The 13,323-nt window shown below is 31.6% G+C and overlaps 1 protein-coding gene across 2 annotated transcripts in view; it reads left to right on the top strand.

The window, feature by feature from the left end:
• The window catches only part of LOC150104171 (gamma-aminobutyric acid receptor subunit beta-like), a 527,915-nt gene that overhangs the window by 217,013 nt on the left and 297,579 nt on the right, over nt 1–13,323 (top strand). For both annotated transcript variants that reach the window (XM_090396794.1, XM_090396795.1), the window contains exon 4: nt 5,560–5,786. In XM_090396794.1, the coding sequence (XP_090252920.1) occupies nt 5,560–5,786 (227 nt within the window). The remainder of the gene's footprint in view (nt 1–5,559; nt 5,787–13,323) is intronic.

Genomic DNA, 13,323 nt, shown 5'->3' with positions numbered 1-13,323 from the left:
TTCATTTTAATAAAAGACAGTTATAAATTATTATTATACGGTAACTCCAGTTCGAGGATTATCGTGGGAGACCCACATTATTTTGCACACAAACCTTAAATCAATTCCTTAGTGAATCCTTAAATTCATTCACTCTCACGGCATTCACAACTAATTCTGGCAATCTATTCCACTCATTCACCACTCTCCACGGAAAAAATCTGGTTCGCACATCCTCAGTAAATGCACTATTACACAACTTCCGCTGATTACTCCTATTTCTCTCCCTATTTGTCATATATTGAAAATTTTCCTTTGCGTCAAATTTATAAACCCCCATTTAATATTTTAAGTTTCTATCATGTCCTGCCTATCTAATAAACTTCGTAATCCATACACATCTTCAACCTATCCTGGTAGGGAGCATTCCATAGACCAATCACCAGTTTGGCGACTCGTCTCTGATTCTTCTCTTCCATCTCCTGATTCCCCAGAATCATTTGTACATAGTAGTCAAGATGTAGTCAAATCATCACCTTATACAGAGGGATAACAACTTCGCTATCTTTACTTGTCAGCATGTTTATTTAATATCCAAGAAACATTTTAAGCTATTTTTTAACTTTTGCAATATATCCTGTGAATTTCAGTTCTCTGTTCACCATTACCCAAAAGTCCCCAGCCTCATCAATTTCCTGTACTTCAATACCATAAATGATACACAGTATGTAACCGTTTGAACCCGAAGTGAATAATCTTACAATTTGCAACATTACATTGAACAATTATTTTCCTTTGGCCACAATGCCAATTTATTAAAATCATCCTACAGGGTTGCCCTCACCAGTTTTGCATCATCTACAACAACTAAATATCCCATCTTAAATCTTTCCCGATATCATTAGTATGCATATAAAAGAGTAGTGACCCTAGTACAGTACCCTGAGGTACTCTATTAATCATTCATTCTAAGGTGTCGCTCAGTCACACCCCTATGCATGCTACTAACTTCATGTCCGTTCCCATTTGCTCCAACTTTTGTAATAGTTTTTAATGTGGTATTCTGTCAAATTCTTTTGCAAAGTCCAGCATTATCATGATGTAGCCATTTCCTTTTATTCAGTTCATTTGTCACTTCATTATGAAATGTGAATAAATTACTAAGACAGGACTTATATTATACTATCCCAATCCACCAGCCGTTGGAGTTTACGACTAACTTTTCCTATACTTCAACAACCGCTCCTGATATATTAATTGGTCTGTAGTTTGCTACTTCTGTCTTGGAGATCTTTATGTAATGAACATGTCTCACTCTCTTTCCACTCCTTTGAAGAATTGCCAGAGCTGAGACTTAGACTGAACATCAGCGGCAATGCCCATTCCCTTGTATTTGCCATTGCCCATTCACGTAGTATACTGGCTGACATGCGATCCGGTCACCCTACTAAACTGACCTTGATATTGAAAAATATCAATGTCAGTTTTTCAACCTGTTCATCCACCTAAATTCTGACATCCTGATGTGATAATTTTGTCACAACTGCAACAGAAAAATTTCCACTTGGATGATGTACCTTTGCACAATGATCACTCAGCAACTCAACTATTTCATTTACCTCCGTCATGTTTTACCATTAGCATGGATTAAACCATCCTATCATAGTCATTTTCCCCTCCTACTTGCTACATAACAAAAAAAAAACTGTTTCGGTTTACTTTGGCCTGCTTAGCTAATTTTCTGTCATAATCTGATTTGACTCTTCATGCTCGCACTTTGTACTGCTCATGAGTATTCTAATCACTTTTTCTTCATATTCCCTCCACAATGTTTTTTTTTTCTTTTTTCATTTTTTGCTTTATATCTTTACTCATCCACTCATATGCAATATTACTAATGTTACTGTTAATACTGATATACTATTAAGTAGTAGTAATAATAAAATTATTAATAATGTTACTAGTAATATTATTAATAATATTATTAATATGCAATAAATGCTAAACAATGCTCTTTTGTTGAATTTTCAAATTTGTAAATGAGAAACTGGTTCAAAGATAACACCTGCGTATTCCTGCCAAAAATTAAAAAAAAAATAAAAACAAAATCTGGTGCTGCCTCTACAAATACTGATATCTACTCAGACGATATCTTTCGTCTTTCTAAATATATGAAAATGTGAAAATGATAACTAACCGAGCAAGCATATGCGCAGAATTCACTTATGTTACGAAAATTCTTATTAATTAATATTAATAATTGATAATTTGAATAGAGCATTCTGTGAAAAATATTTCTATTAATTTATATGCGCCTATTTTAATATTTACGAAACTATTGCCTCTGATATTTCTTAAACCGATATTTTATTCGTTTACCAAAAGGAAAATGTTTAAAGCAGAATATTTGTTTAATAAATAATTGAATGATTATATAGAAGTCACATTAATTTGCTTTCTTGCTGATTTGTTTAAGGTCAGATTCACCAAGAAATCCCTTCATAATGAGAAATGTTATCGTATATCTGTGGATTCTCATTAAAAAATAAAACACATAATTTTTTTTCTGTTCTCTCCTCCAACGTTAAAGAACTATGCATAATTTATACCGTAGTGTGGGAAACACTATCGGTGTTGAAACTACAGTTGGCTAATTAAATATCTTTTTAAGCTCTGCTTGCAGTAGTCGTTTATTAATTATACGTCTTTTGCGTGATAGACATATCTTTACCAGATATCTGCACGCTAGCATATTTAGGATGACCTACTAATACAGTTTTTCATCATACACGATGTCCATTTGATGCAACAAAGAATCCTAATTTTGTGAAGATAGAGTAGAAGCTTCTATGCATGGACGTAATCCTGAAAATTGATCTTTACGACTCGCGTCTGATGATTTATATTCTACGCATGACTTTTGCGCAGGTTACCGTGACTTGACATGCAAACAACTCACTATAACTACGTGGTTTCCGACTGCTTCTTGCATGTTGTCCTGTAAATTATGCATTCCGTGCAAATTTGCTTTTTTTTTAATTCTATGTTTTGAGAAACTTTTTGATCAAAAGGCGCAGATAACTTCTTAAAATATTGCACTTGAGGTGTACTGCTGTAAATGTTATCTTATTAACAATACGCTTTTTCTATTCAGACTGGATGACTCGGATATTATTTATTTCTAACTAATAATTAAATTAACTTAATTTAACTACTAGTAGTTTGTCATGTGTCAATCTATCGAACGTCTTTGCAAAATATGAATATGCTATTGCACATGCATCCTCCACCGCGATCTTGTAATAATAATTAAGCAGATTGCTAAAACATGATATTCCTTTAGCAAACCCACACTGCCCTTTAAAGAAAATTCTACTATTGCTAACCCAGTTGATAATATTTCTATTCACTAGCTTCTCCAACACCCATACCACAACTCGAGACAAGCAGATTGGTCTATAATTCGAAGCCTTAGCCTAATCAGCCCTTCATGAAGCGGAAAAAGTTTATCTCTTTCCACTCCTTTGGAACTTGGGATAATCTAAGACTCATAGTGAAAATGTAAATTAAAGCTTTTGTTAACTCCCTGGAACATTCCTTCAAGACACGCGGTGATACACCATCAAGGTCCTGGCCTTGTTGATATCAGGTTTCCTCAATTCCTCCTGCTCACCCACCATCATTGGTTCCTCAATCATTCCCACTGCTATCAAGTTCTGTATTATGTTACAATCACAAGGATGGAATACTTTAATGAACTGCTCATTAAACACTACTACTATATTCTCCTCAGTCTTTATCATTCTCCCATCACCACTGACCGACATCATCCTGCCATAATAATTCTTCCTTCTACTGGCCACATATCGAAAAACCTCCCTAGGATTTCTTTTGGCGTCATTGGCTAACTGCTGCTCATACAGCACTTTTGTATCCATACTAAGTGAGTCACCTTCTTTACTTGCTCTTTGTACTCTCATGTAACTGTTTATCTCCACTCATCTTGTGTGGAGATATACCTGCTGTCAAATGCTTGGTGCAGTACATTATATTAGATCCGTGTTTCAGTTTTATCGGTGAATGATATCCAGAGTAATTGAATACTATTTACAGTCTATCCAAAATGTAGGAGAATCAGACTAAGAAAATGTAACAAATACTTAAATAATGCTCAACTTCCAAAACACTTGTTGAAAAATAATCAAGTCGATTTTTTCTCGTCATTAATTCCGAAATAAAAGACAATTATCTGGACTCATCAAGATGACGTTTCTCATTAATTGTTTCTATGTGAAAGTTACACGTAGAAAGAAACATTTTGATTCTCTTTCTAAATTTTATAAAAAAAAAAGCTTAACAATTTAAAGTGTATGTACAATAGCAGTGCAAACTTTCATTTTCTTCATGTTCTATATGTTTCTATTTATAAAATGGCTAGAAACAAAAGCGTAGATAATTCAGAGACTGCGTTACTGCGAATAAGCAGATTGCAGATTTTAAAGTCTTTTAAGTATAAAAAAATATGAGAATATTTAACTTGCCTTGGGAAATAATTTTAATGTACTTTATTGGCTTAAGTGGGAAAGTAGTCTGATGCGTAATCATCTTTTTAATAAAGAACAGAAATGCTTAAATATGAATAATTTGGCACAATGTCCAATCTATATATTCTCTAGAACTAATTTATACTTTTTCATAGAACTAGAACTAATTTATACTTAGCTCTTTCACATCTTATAAGGAAAATTAAAGAAAGACGAATAAAAAAAATCTCTTCCATTGTGACAGATCCATTATATTAGACTTTAATTTAACATGTTATTAACTTTGAGAGAAATTCATTTTCTAATATTGTTTTTTGCTATTAAATCTAATGTGGTCAAATTGGTTTATTTCCTTAATCTTCTACTGAAAACAATAGAAATTTTCCAATATTTTATATTGCGATTTTATTACCTTTCACACAAAATGGGATTAACATATTTATTGCAAGCAGCTATTTTAAATATCTGCAAGGTAGAGCAGTATCTATGCCAAACAACGCATGGAATATATTAAAGAAAAAAAAACTGCATAAAGAATTCAAATGAGTTCAAGCGCCTATCATTTTCTGTTGATTACATGCACACCAACTATACTATATTAATTAAATGCAAATAAAACGTTTTTAAAACGAAAGATTTGATTTGAACCTCGTTGCTAAATATGTAAAAGAGCACTATATGATGATTTTGAAATTGCTTTTCTGGTTATGTTTTGATTTAAAATATTGCGCCCTAGAAGCTTTGAAAACTAATTATTAAAGCCAAAACACGAGTAACCTTCTGCTGGATTTTCCTTATTTTTATTAATTTAATATCACTGCCTCATGTGGCACTGTTTCGAATTTCTCGATTTTCTTCGGTTTTTCATACCAAGAACATGCAATATTTTTCCAAGATTTAATAGCAAAATTAACTGTTTAAGCCATTTTCTTAGTACATAACAGTTTAGTCAGTACTATTCTTATTCTTTTAAATTATCATATTGTGCTATTGATACCATAACTTAAAATACGTGCATTTTTTTTTCCAAATTTAGGATTTCACGTTAGACTTTTACTTCCGACAAGCCTGGAACGATGATCGTCTTTCCTTTACACCCCGACCTGGGTTTGAAAGCCTTACAGTAGGTGCCGAAGTTGCAGACAGAATATGGGTACCGGACACATTCTTTGTGAATGAGAAAAGTGCATACTTCCATAAAGCCACAACACAAAACACATTCTTGAGGATTGGAGCTGGAGGAGAAGTATTTAGAAGTATCAGGTAAGGACCATTTCAATGAACTCTGAGATGTGCTTTTCTATCGTCTAAAATAAAATGCGAAGTAGCAGCAAGTATTGAAAGAAGTATGAGAATTATGTATGCGAAAATCGATGATCTAGTTAAGAAATTCAATCTTTCCATCTAATTTTTAAACACAGAAATAGCGGGAACCTTATTAACAATGAAAAGCACCTCTTCAGTATAAATAAAGTCATTATTTTTTCGTCAGTATATTAATGATTTAAAATGCTAATCAATGTAACATAAAAACTAACTTATAAAATAATTGTAAAACCAAGAAGTAATTATTCTATTTATAGTTTTATGAGTATTTTAAAATTACGAAATGCTGAAAAAAAAGTGAATTCAGCTATGCATTTGAATGATTTCTTTGTTGTAGTTAGCAATATAGTCAAACAGACCGTTATGCATATTTTGTTTTCTATATGTTTTGTTATCATAAAAATTAAAATCAGTGGCAAAGATTTACTACAAATAATATGCAGTGTATTTATTAATGGAATGTTAAGTCAAGGGATCTATTATTCTATCATCGACTAATTCATCTCTCAGGTTGGTGAATATTTTTAAAATCTATGCATATCTAATAATCTCATATAAATATACTATTTAAAATATGACCAATTATGCATGCAAAGAGAGTTCACGTAATTTAAATGCATTTTACTGTGTGATGATTATTTTCTTCTTGGTGAGCTTTATTCGACTAAATTCTACCTGCAGTAAAGATTTTATAACATCTTACACCTCGACAATATATTAAATGTAATTAAAATTTTAATACTCAAATGTTAAAATTATAAAAAAAGAAAAACTTAATAAATTTAAAATATTTTACGATATTTCGGACCAATATCTGGTCGGTCTTTGAGTATATTAAATTGCATATAAATATAAACTGCTAAAACGTACATAGGAAATTACACACGCACACACACACACTATGGGTACGCATATCAATATAAATAAGAAAACTCCATGTGACAAGTCAATCACACTAAATCTTCTGTAAAGTTTGCAGTAATTATTTATAGACAGGCACATGAGATTCATATGCTAGTACTACTGCATGGAATTGTTTAAAATTAAATGAAATTTAGAATATACAATCAAATTTAGAATATACAATTAACTAATAAGATATATTATTTATTAATCTGTACAAGCAACGCGATCTGTTTCCCCAGTCCTTAATCCTAAGGTGATATAAATAATCCAAGGATGACATATCGTCACATTGTTAAAATAATGATTATGATACATGTCCTTTTCTTTGTGTATCCCGCTGAGTGCAAACTTAAAATTTATGAACCGTTAATTGCATTTTGTGAAACGCATTAACCAGAGTCTTCTCTTCGCATCAATATATCTAAAAGGTACCGCATTTCGACGTAGTTCACATAAACAAAATGTATTCGAAGATCCTTTGGGATTTAAAGAAAATGAGACTTCATTAATTTAAAAACTGTAATTCGTTTCGTTTATTAACAGAATGCCCGTGAGATCCATTATTTGTATCATCTCACACATAAAAAAAAAAGAAAACATTCCGTCGTGGGTAAGCAGTAGAGGGAATATTGGAATTAGAAGGAATTTGTGAGCTCTTCAATTTCTTTAATGGACGCCTGATAATTAAAAGTAGCGTAATTTCTTCAAGCCATGAAATGAAGAGGTTTCCCAATTACTGATAAAATACTTGGTATGTTATAAATCATAACAAAAATTGATCAAAATAATCCCAGAAACAATTATGTTCCCGATATAACTCACTTGAGATTCTCTGCATTTGAAGTTCTTGATTAATTTGACACATTTCATTGAATGGGGACCGATAAGGAATCTATCTCCCTTTGAACTGTCGTCTTACATTAGACTCAACATCAAGTGTCTTACATTCGTTCGTTCTTTTTTAAGGAAAAAGAGAAAAATATAGTATCTCTTCAGTTATAACTTTTTTTTTGTACCGAATAGAAGTTTTCAGTTAATTTAAACTAATTAGACTACTGCCGTTACTACATTGTGCATTAGAAATGTATTTTTCTCAGGAAAAACTGCATAACTAAAGAATAAATGATCATGGATAACAGGTTACGGGTTTGATTGCAAATGCTTCATTTGGCGACAGGTTCTTATTACATGCATTCCATTGAATGCTGAAAATGAATGTGTTTTCTTAATGTAGTACGTTAACAGGGGCAATTTAACTAAGTTCTGTACTTAGCTCTCACGCTAATTGAGAAAGTTGGGATATGTTTAAGGTATCAACTTTAAATGAGTCATTTGTCTGTTGCATTTTATGGATTGCTATTTGTCGACAGGGATGACGAACTAGAGTCATATTGATAGAAGGCTATTTGTACAATTTCAAAATCAGTGCAAACATTAAGTGATTGTCATAGACTGAAGTGCAAAGAATAACCAAAAAAATAAAAAATTTAAAATTTTCATAATAATTTTCAACAAATTTTTAATTTCTGCTTTAATGTTTTCTAAGAAAATTTACTTGAGCTCAACTAAGTTTGCAGTGCAGTAACAACAGTTATGAGCAACATTCACAACGCTTACCGTTGTGGATGCTTATTAGAAAGGGTTAAAATTGCGATTTATTTTAATATAAAAATGTACCAAAACAAAACTCATTTCATGTTAATATTCTTGTCCGAACTTAGGTCATAAGCTTGCATTTTTTCCGGGTGCGTCAGCCTATTTCCATATTATTGCTGTCGGTCTTCCACCAGGAGTGTAAAGTTCATATGGGGTGGAAAGGAACGTTTATAAGGAACCAAATAAATGCTTAACGGAAAAACATCTTTTTATACTGAGTTAAATTTTTTTAAAAATAATGACAGTTTTCCTCAACGTCTCTGTGTACGTGAGTACACGTATTAAAATGTTTTTTTTTTTTTTTTTTTCAATGCAGATTACATTATATCCAGTAGGTGGGGATCATTTTGTTACTTAGATTAGATGTTACTGATCTCTGTTGAGAACGTTTGTTCTCAACAGGGATCAGTGACAGAGTTTTCCATGACGATTGAACTGTTTACTGTACTACAAATCATATCGCCTCAGTCAGTACACGTTGTTAGCTAATTATAATGTGAAACATACAAAATAACATTAAACTAGTTTATATATAGATGGTATAGAGTTCCTTAAAATAATCCATACTGGCCTGAAACCAATAGTTTTTTTTTTTGGCGGGGGGGGGTATCACAGCAATCATTTACCCGGATAATCGATTTTTAATTAAATTATTAAATTAAGAAAATTAGTTAATTTATCATGTTAATCGAAAACTAAATTTAATCTATTCAAGTTTATTTTATCACTAATTATTTTTGACAATTTTCAACAACATGTAATTCATTGTCACCTTAATCTAAAATCAAGATGGTTTCGCTGGGAAACCATTCTGCTTATCGGAATGCTTGAAGTGCCTCAATAATTACCAGGTTCAGATTTCCAGAACAGGATTTCTGAATGGAACGGAACATGACTCGTGGATTATCTAAAACTTATTACACTCACGGTATTAACATACAATAGTTTTACAACCTTTCATGGATGGGGTTACAATACCAAAACTATAGTATATCCGTTCCAAGCAATGAATATAGTATTTAAAAAAATGTCGCTTAATGACTTAAAAAGTGTCTGTTGATGAAGCGTCTCTGATGAATGTAAATGAATGTTCATGGCTTCAAAAACGAATCAATAGACTCAATTTCAGAGACATACATTCTTCTCAAGCTTGGCATTTAGTAACGAAGAGCGTAGTAGTAGTAGCTATGAACGTGATATTGTTTTTAGAGAACAGACCATCAGAACATTTTAACAAACAAATTAAATCTGTCTTATTTTAATGCTCATTTTTTTAATCTTAGCGAGAAATACAACTACCATAAGAATAACATAGTGCTTTTGTGCGGTTAGTTTCAAAATTACGAATGCTAGACAATATTTTATATATAACGCCATAATTCGGAATCATCTTTATAAAAACTTAACACCATATATACTTGTACACGTACATTAAAAATAAAAAATAATTAGTATTGTTGCATCAGTAGCGTGTCTCATGTAAGACTTGTATAATACTTCAATAAAATCAGTCAAGTACTGGTAGTTCTTTTTTATTAGCAAGGATTTTATTACTCATAAAAGTAATTTTTAATCAGAAGATAATTATGTTTTAGAAGAAGATAGTAAAGCAAGATATTTGGAGAAACCGAAAGGACAGTGTATGAATACTGAATTGAATTGTATTGCTTTTAAATTTTAAATCGTTTTTCTCGAATAAATAAAAACATCAAGTTTTTTCACAACAGATTAATACATTAAGGGAATAAAATACAGTTATTAAATACAGCAACTTGGATTATTCTTTCAAAACCAAAACGAAAAATATAGATTAAAGAAGGTTAGCTTCGTAGTAAGCTACTGCATTATATCCCAGTATTATAAAATAAAAACTGGCTACTATAAATAAATTCAATTTATGAATAGGAAGTGACGTTTATTGTGTTTATGGTGCAGTTATCAAATAAAATCAGGAATTTAATTTTGAAACCGGGACTATTGGAATATCTGAGCAAATATACGGATCAAAATATCGTAGATAAATAGGACAAAATAATAGCACCCAACTAGATTAAAAGTAGTTGAGTATCTTCATAGCACCAACCGAAAGATAAACATGATTATTATATTAGTAATCCTATTTTTTGTTAGCTGGTAAACATAGAAATAAATTTAGTAACGTATAGAATATCCAGGGTTTTGTACCAATAGCAACTAGACAAAGTTTATATTTAATACGATGTATCAAGTGTCGGTTTTTCATTCGCAAAAACAAACCAGCTGGCCGATCCTTTGATATGTTGTTACGTTTTCTTCTTTTTGAAAAGAACACTGGCGAATCTCAAATAGACAGACCATTCTTTAAAATACAAGAAGGAAACAAAAACAAAAATTTGGGAATGTTAGGAATAGTTCCATAATTTAAACTACGTCAACAAATCACTTTAAAAAAAAATCAAACAGCAAAAGAAATGCTTTGGTCACCGAGTCATTCCTTTGTTCAAGAAAAGGAAAAACACTTAGACCATAGCAAAAGATCTTTCAGAGAATAAAAGTAAACAGTTCGGGTTAATGGATGTTTCTGTCTTTCCGTATTTTTCAAATTTCATCGTACATGTAGAAATAGCGTGTGTGTGTGTGTGTGGGGGGGGTGTATTCGTGAAGTCATTTACCCTCCGAAGATAAGAAAAAATAGCATTTTCTTGAAGGTAATTTCGGCTTTGCTAAGAAAAGTGCTTATTCCTCACATCTCGCACGCTTCACATAACCAAAAGAATCCTTCACTTTCTTGAATGTTACCTTATATCCTTGCGCAGTTTTGTATTTGTGTAAAGGTGGTGCTTCGATTCATATCGCGAATTCTGTAAAGGCGCTCATAACCGAGCACTTTCGCTAGCGAGGCGACATTTCATGACCTACATTCCCCAAGGTATTCAAGAACTTGCAGTTATGAGAATACGCAGAAAGTTGTCTATTACCACGTATCATATCTCCAATACTAAAAGATGTTGGTATATATTCTAAGACAAAAACAGTAATGTGTGCCAGCAGTTGAAAGCTATGACGAATGGAATAGCAGAGGCTGTAATAGTGTTTGAATAGCAGGACCTCTAGAAGTAGAGTTTAAACAAAATTATTATGAGCTGCTTGCACATTTCAAAATAACATACTATACATAATACGGTAGGATACAATGATTGCAATTAATAAAAATAAAATGAGGAAATATAAAGGATTTTTTGTTTTAATAATACAATGACATTTTGTTTAAAATTCTGGGAGAAAATAATTCAAAATTAACATTTAAATTACTTTCACATCGAAACTATCCAAATGTGTTGTTACTCACTGCATATATATTTTAAACTTTAAACCTATGCAACAAAACCACTGAGGAATTTTTTAAAACTTTATATTTAGTCACGCTGAAATATTGAAATTATTAAACTATTTTTCTGCTGGTGCATTATTCCTCATCCTAGACGAATTTATGATTCCGTTATCATTTGATTATTTTATTTTTAATCCATTTTTATTTCATGATACAAAAAAAAATATTTCCAGATAATCAAAATTCACGAATTGAAAACAAAAATTCTGTTTTTTTTTTCTTTTTTTTTCCCCGTTTGATCTGAAAATCGTGGTCATTACCGATCCAATTGTTTCATCATCAATGACAACTCAAAAATAATTCGTTATTAATTTATTTCCAATGGCAATAAATTATCGAAGAAATAGTAATTCCAAAAATATGTTCCCTGTTAAGTGAGCAAGGTTGTCAGTCGTTAAAAAATTTTATGTATAAATTTTTTGCATTCATTTATTACTCAAATCCTCCATATAGTAAATGGAAATTCTTTTCTGCTTAACCGATTCGAGATATCGACAATTCAGTTAAGCTGCTATAGATCAATATCGTCAAGAGAAAGCATCTAGACCTCTTTATTTATTATGATCATCTTTGGAAATGTCCATAAATTAAAGGAATAGGCCCTCCGAGTGATAAAACATGCATTTTTAGATTCAACTCGGAAGAGCTGTCTCAAAATATTTTTCAATGCATATTTCAGCAAGCATAATAAATACTTTGTACTTTGACACTACGTGCATTCTTTGAATGTAATACTGCATTATTTTGATTAAGCAGTGGACAATGGAACTTATTTATTGAACGATATTCAAATAATGGACTGCCACGTGTTAAAAACAATGTTACTTGTGGCAGTTTTTCTTAACAATCACAGGAATCAATTTCATAGCACAGAAAACGATTCTTCGTGTTATTTGAACAATATTATAATAACTATTAGATTCCCTTGAATTACTGATGCAAAATTTCCTGTATACGTTTCCTCCTCAAATAGCAAATTCAGTATTTTGCTCCTTTGATTCGTGTAGCTCAAGTACTTGCATTATTTATTACTTATAAGTATTTATTACGGAATTGAGAAGCTATTTAGGAAACTTTGTGTTATTGTTTCGGCCTCCAGCGTTTGATCAGAAGCAAAAATGCGATATTTTTAGCATTCTCAATATGAAACCCTCACGTAAACAGCTAACGCATATGAAAATGTTTGTTTCTACGAGACCATGGATTTAAATATAAAAATAAGGAAAGTACGTGCCGCGCGAAAACAGAACAGAACAAGAGAATGGAAGTGAAGAGAAACGAACTCTGCGGGAGTTTGACTAGAAATACTTACTCTGATATTGATTTTTAGAATATTAGTCTTGCGGTTTCCATGTGAAGAAACGTAACGTTGCAGGCTGAAATATAGGTCAAGGTTCTAAACAGCAAAGGTCTTTTAGCAATTCTGCAGTTGTCGTGTATTATATTATAAATAATGAAACTTACTGCATACAGGGAACCTATGTTAATTCAAAAATCATTAAAATGTAAATGAAACTGAAAGCTTTGAAAGGAATACTAAAC

Source organism: Typopeltis vanoorti, chromosome 8, assembly GCF_054136105.1.
Source record: "Typopeltis vanoorti isolate ZY-2024b chromosome 8, IOZ_Tvanoo_1.0, whole genome shotgun sequence".
In the NCBI taxonomy this organism is placed as follows: Eukaryota; Metazoa; Arthropoda; class Arachnida; order Uropygi; family Thelyphonidae; genus Typopeltis; species Typopeltis vanoorti.
The sequence above is the reverse complement of the archived record's forward strand: the minus strand, read 5'-3'. Positions and strand labels throughout refer to the sequence as shown.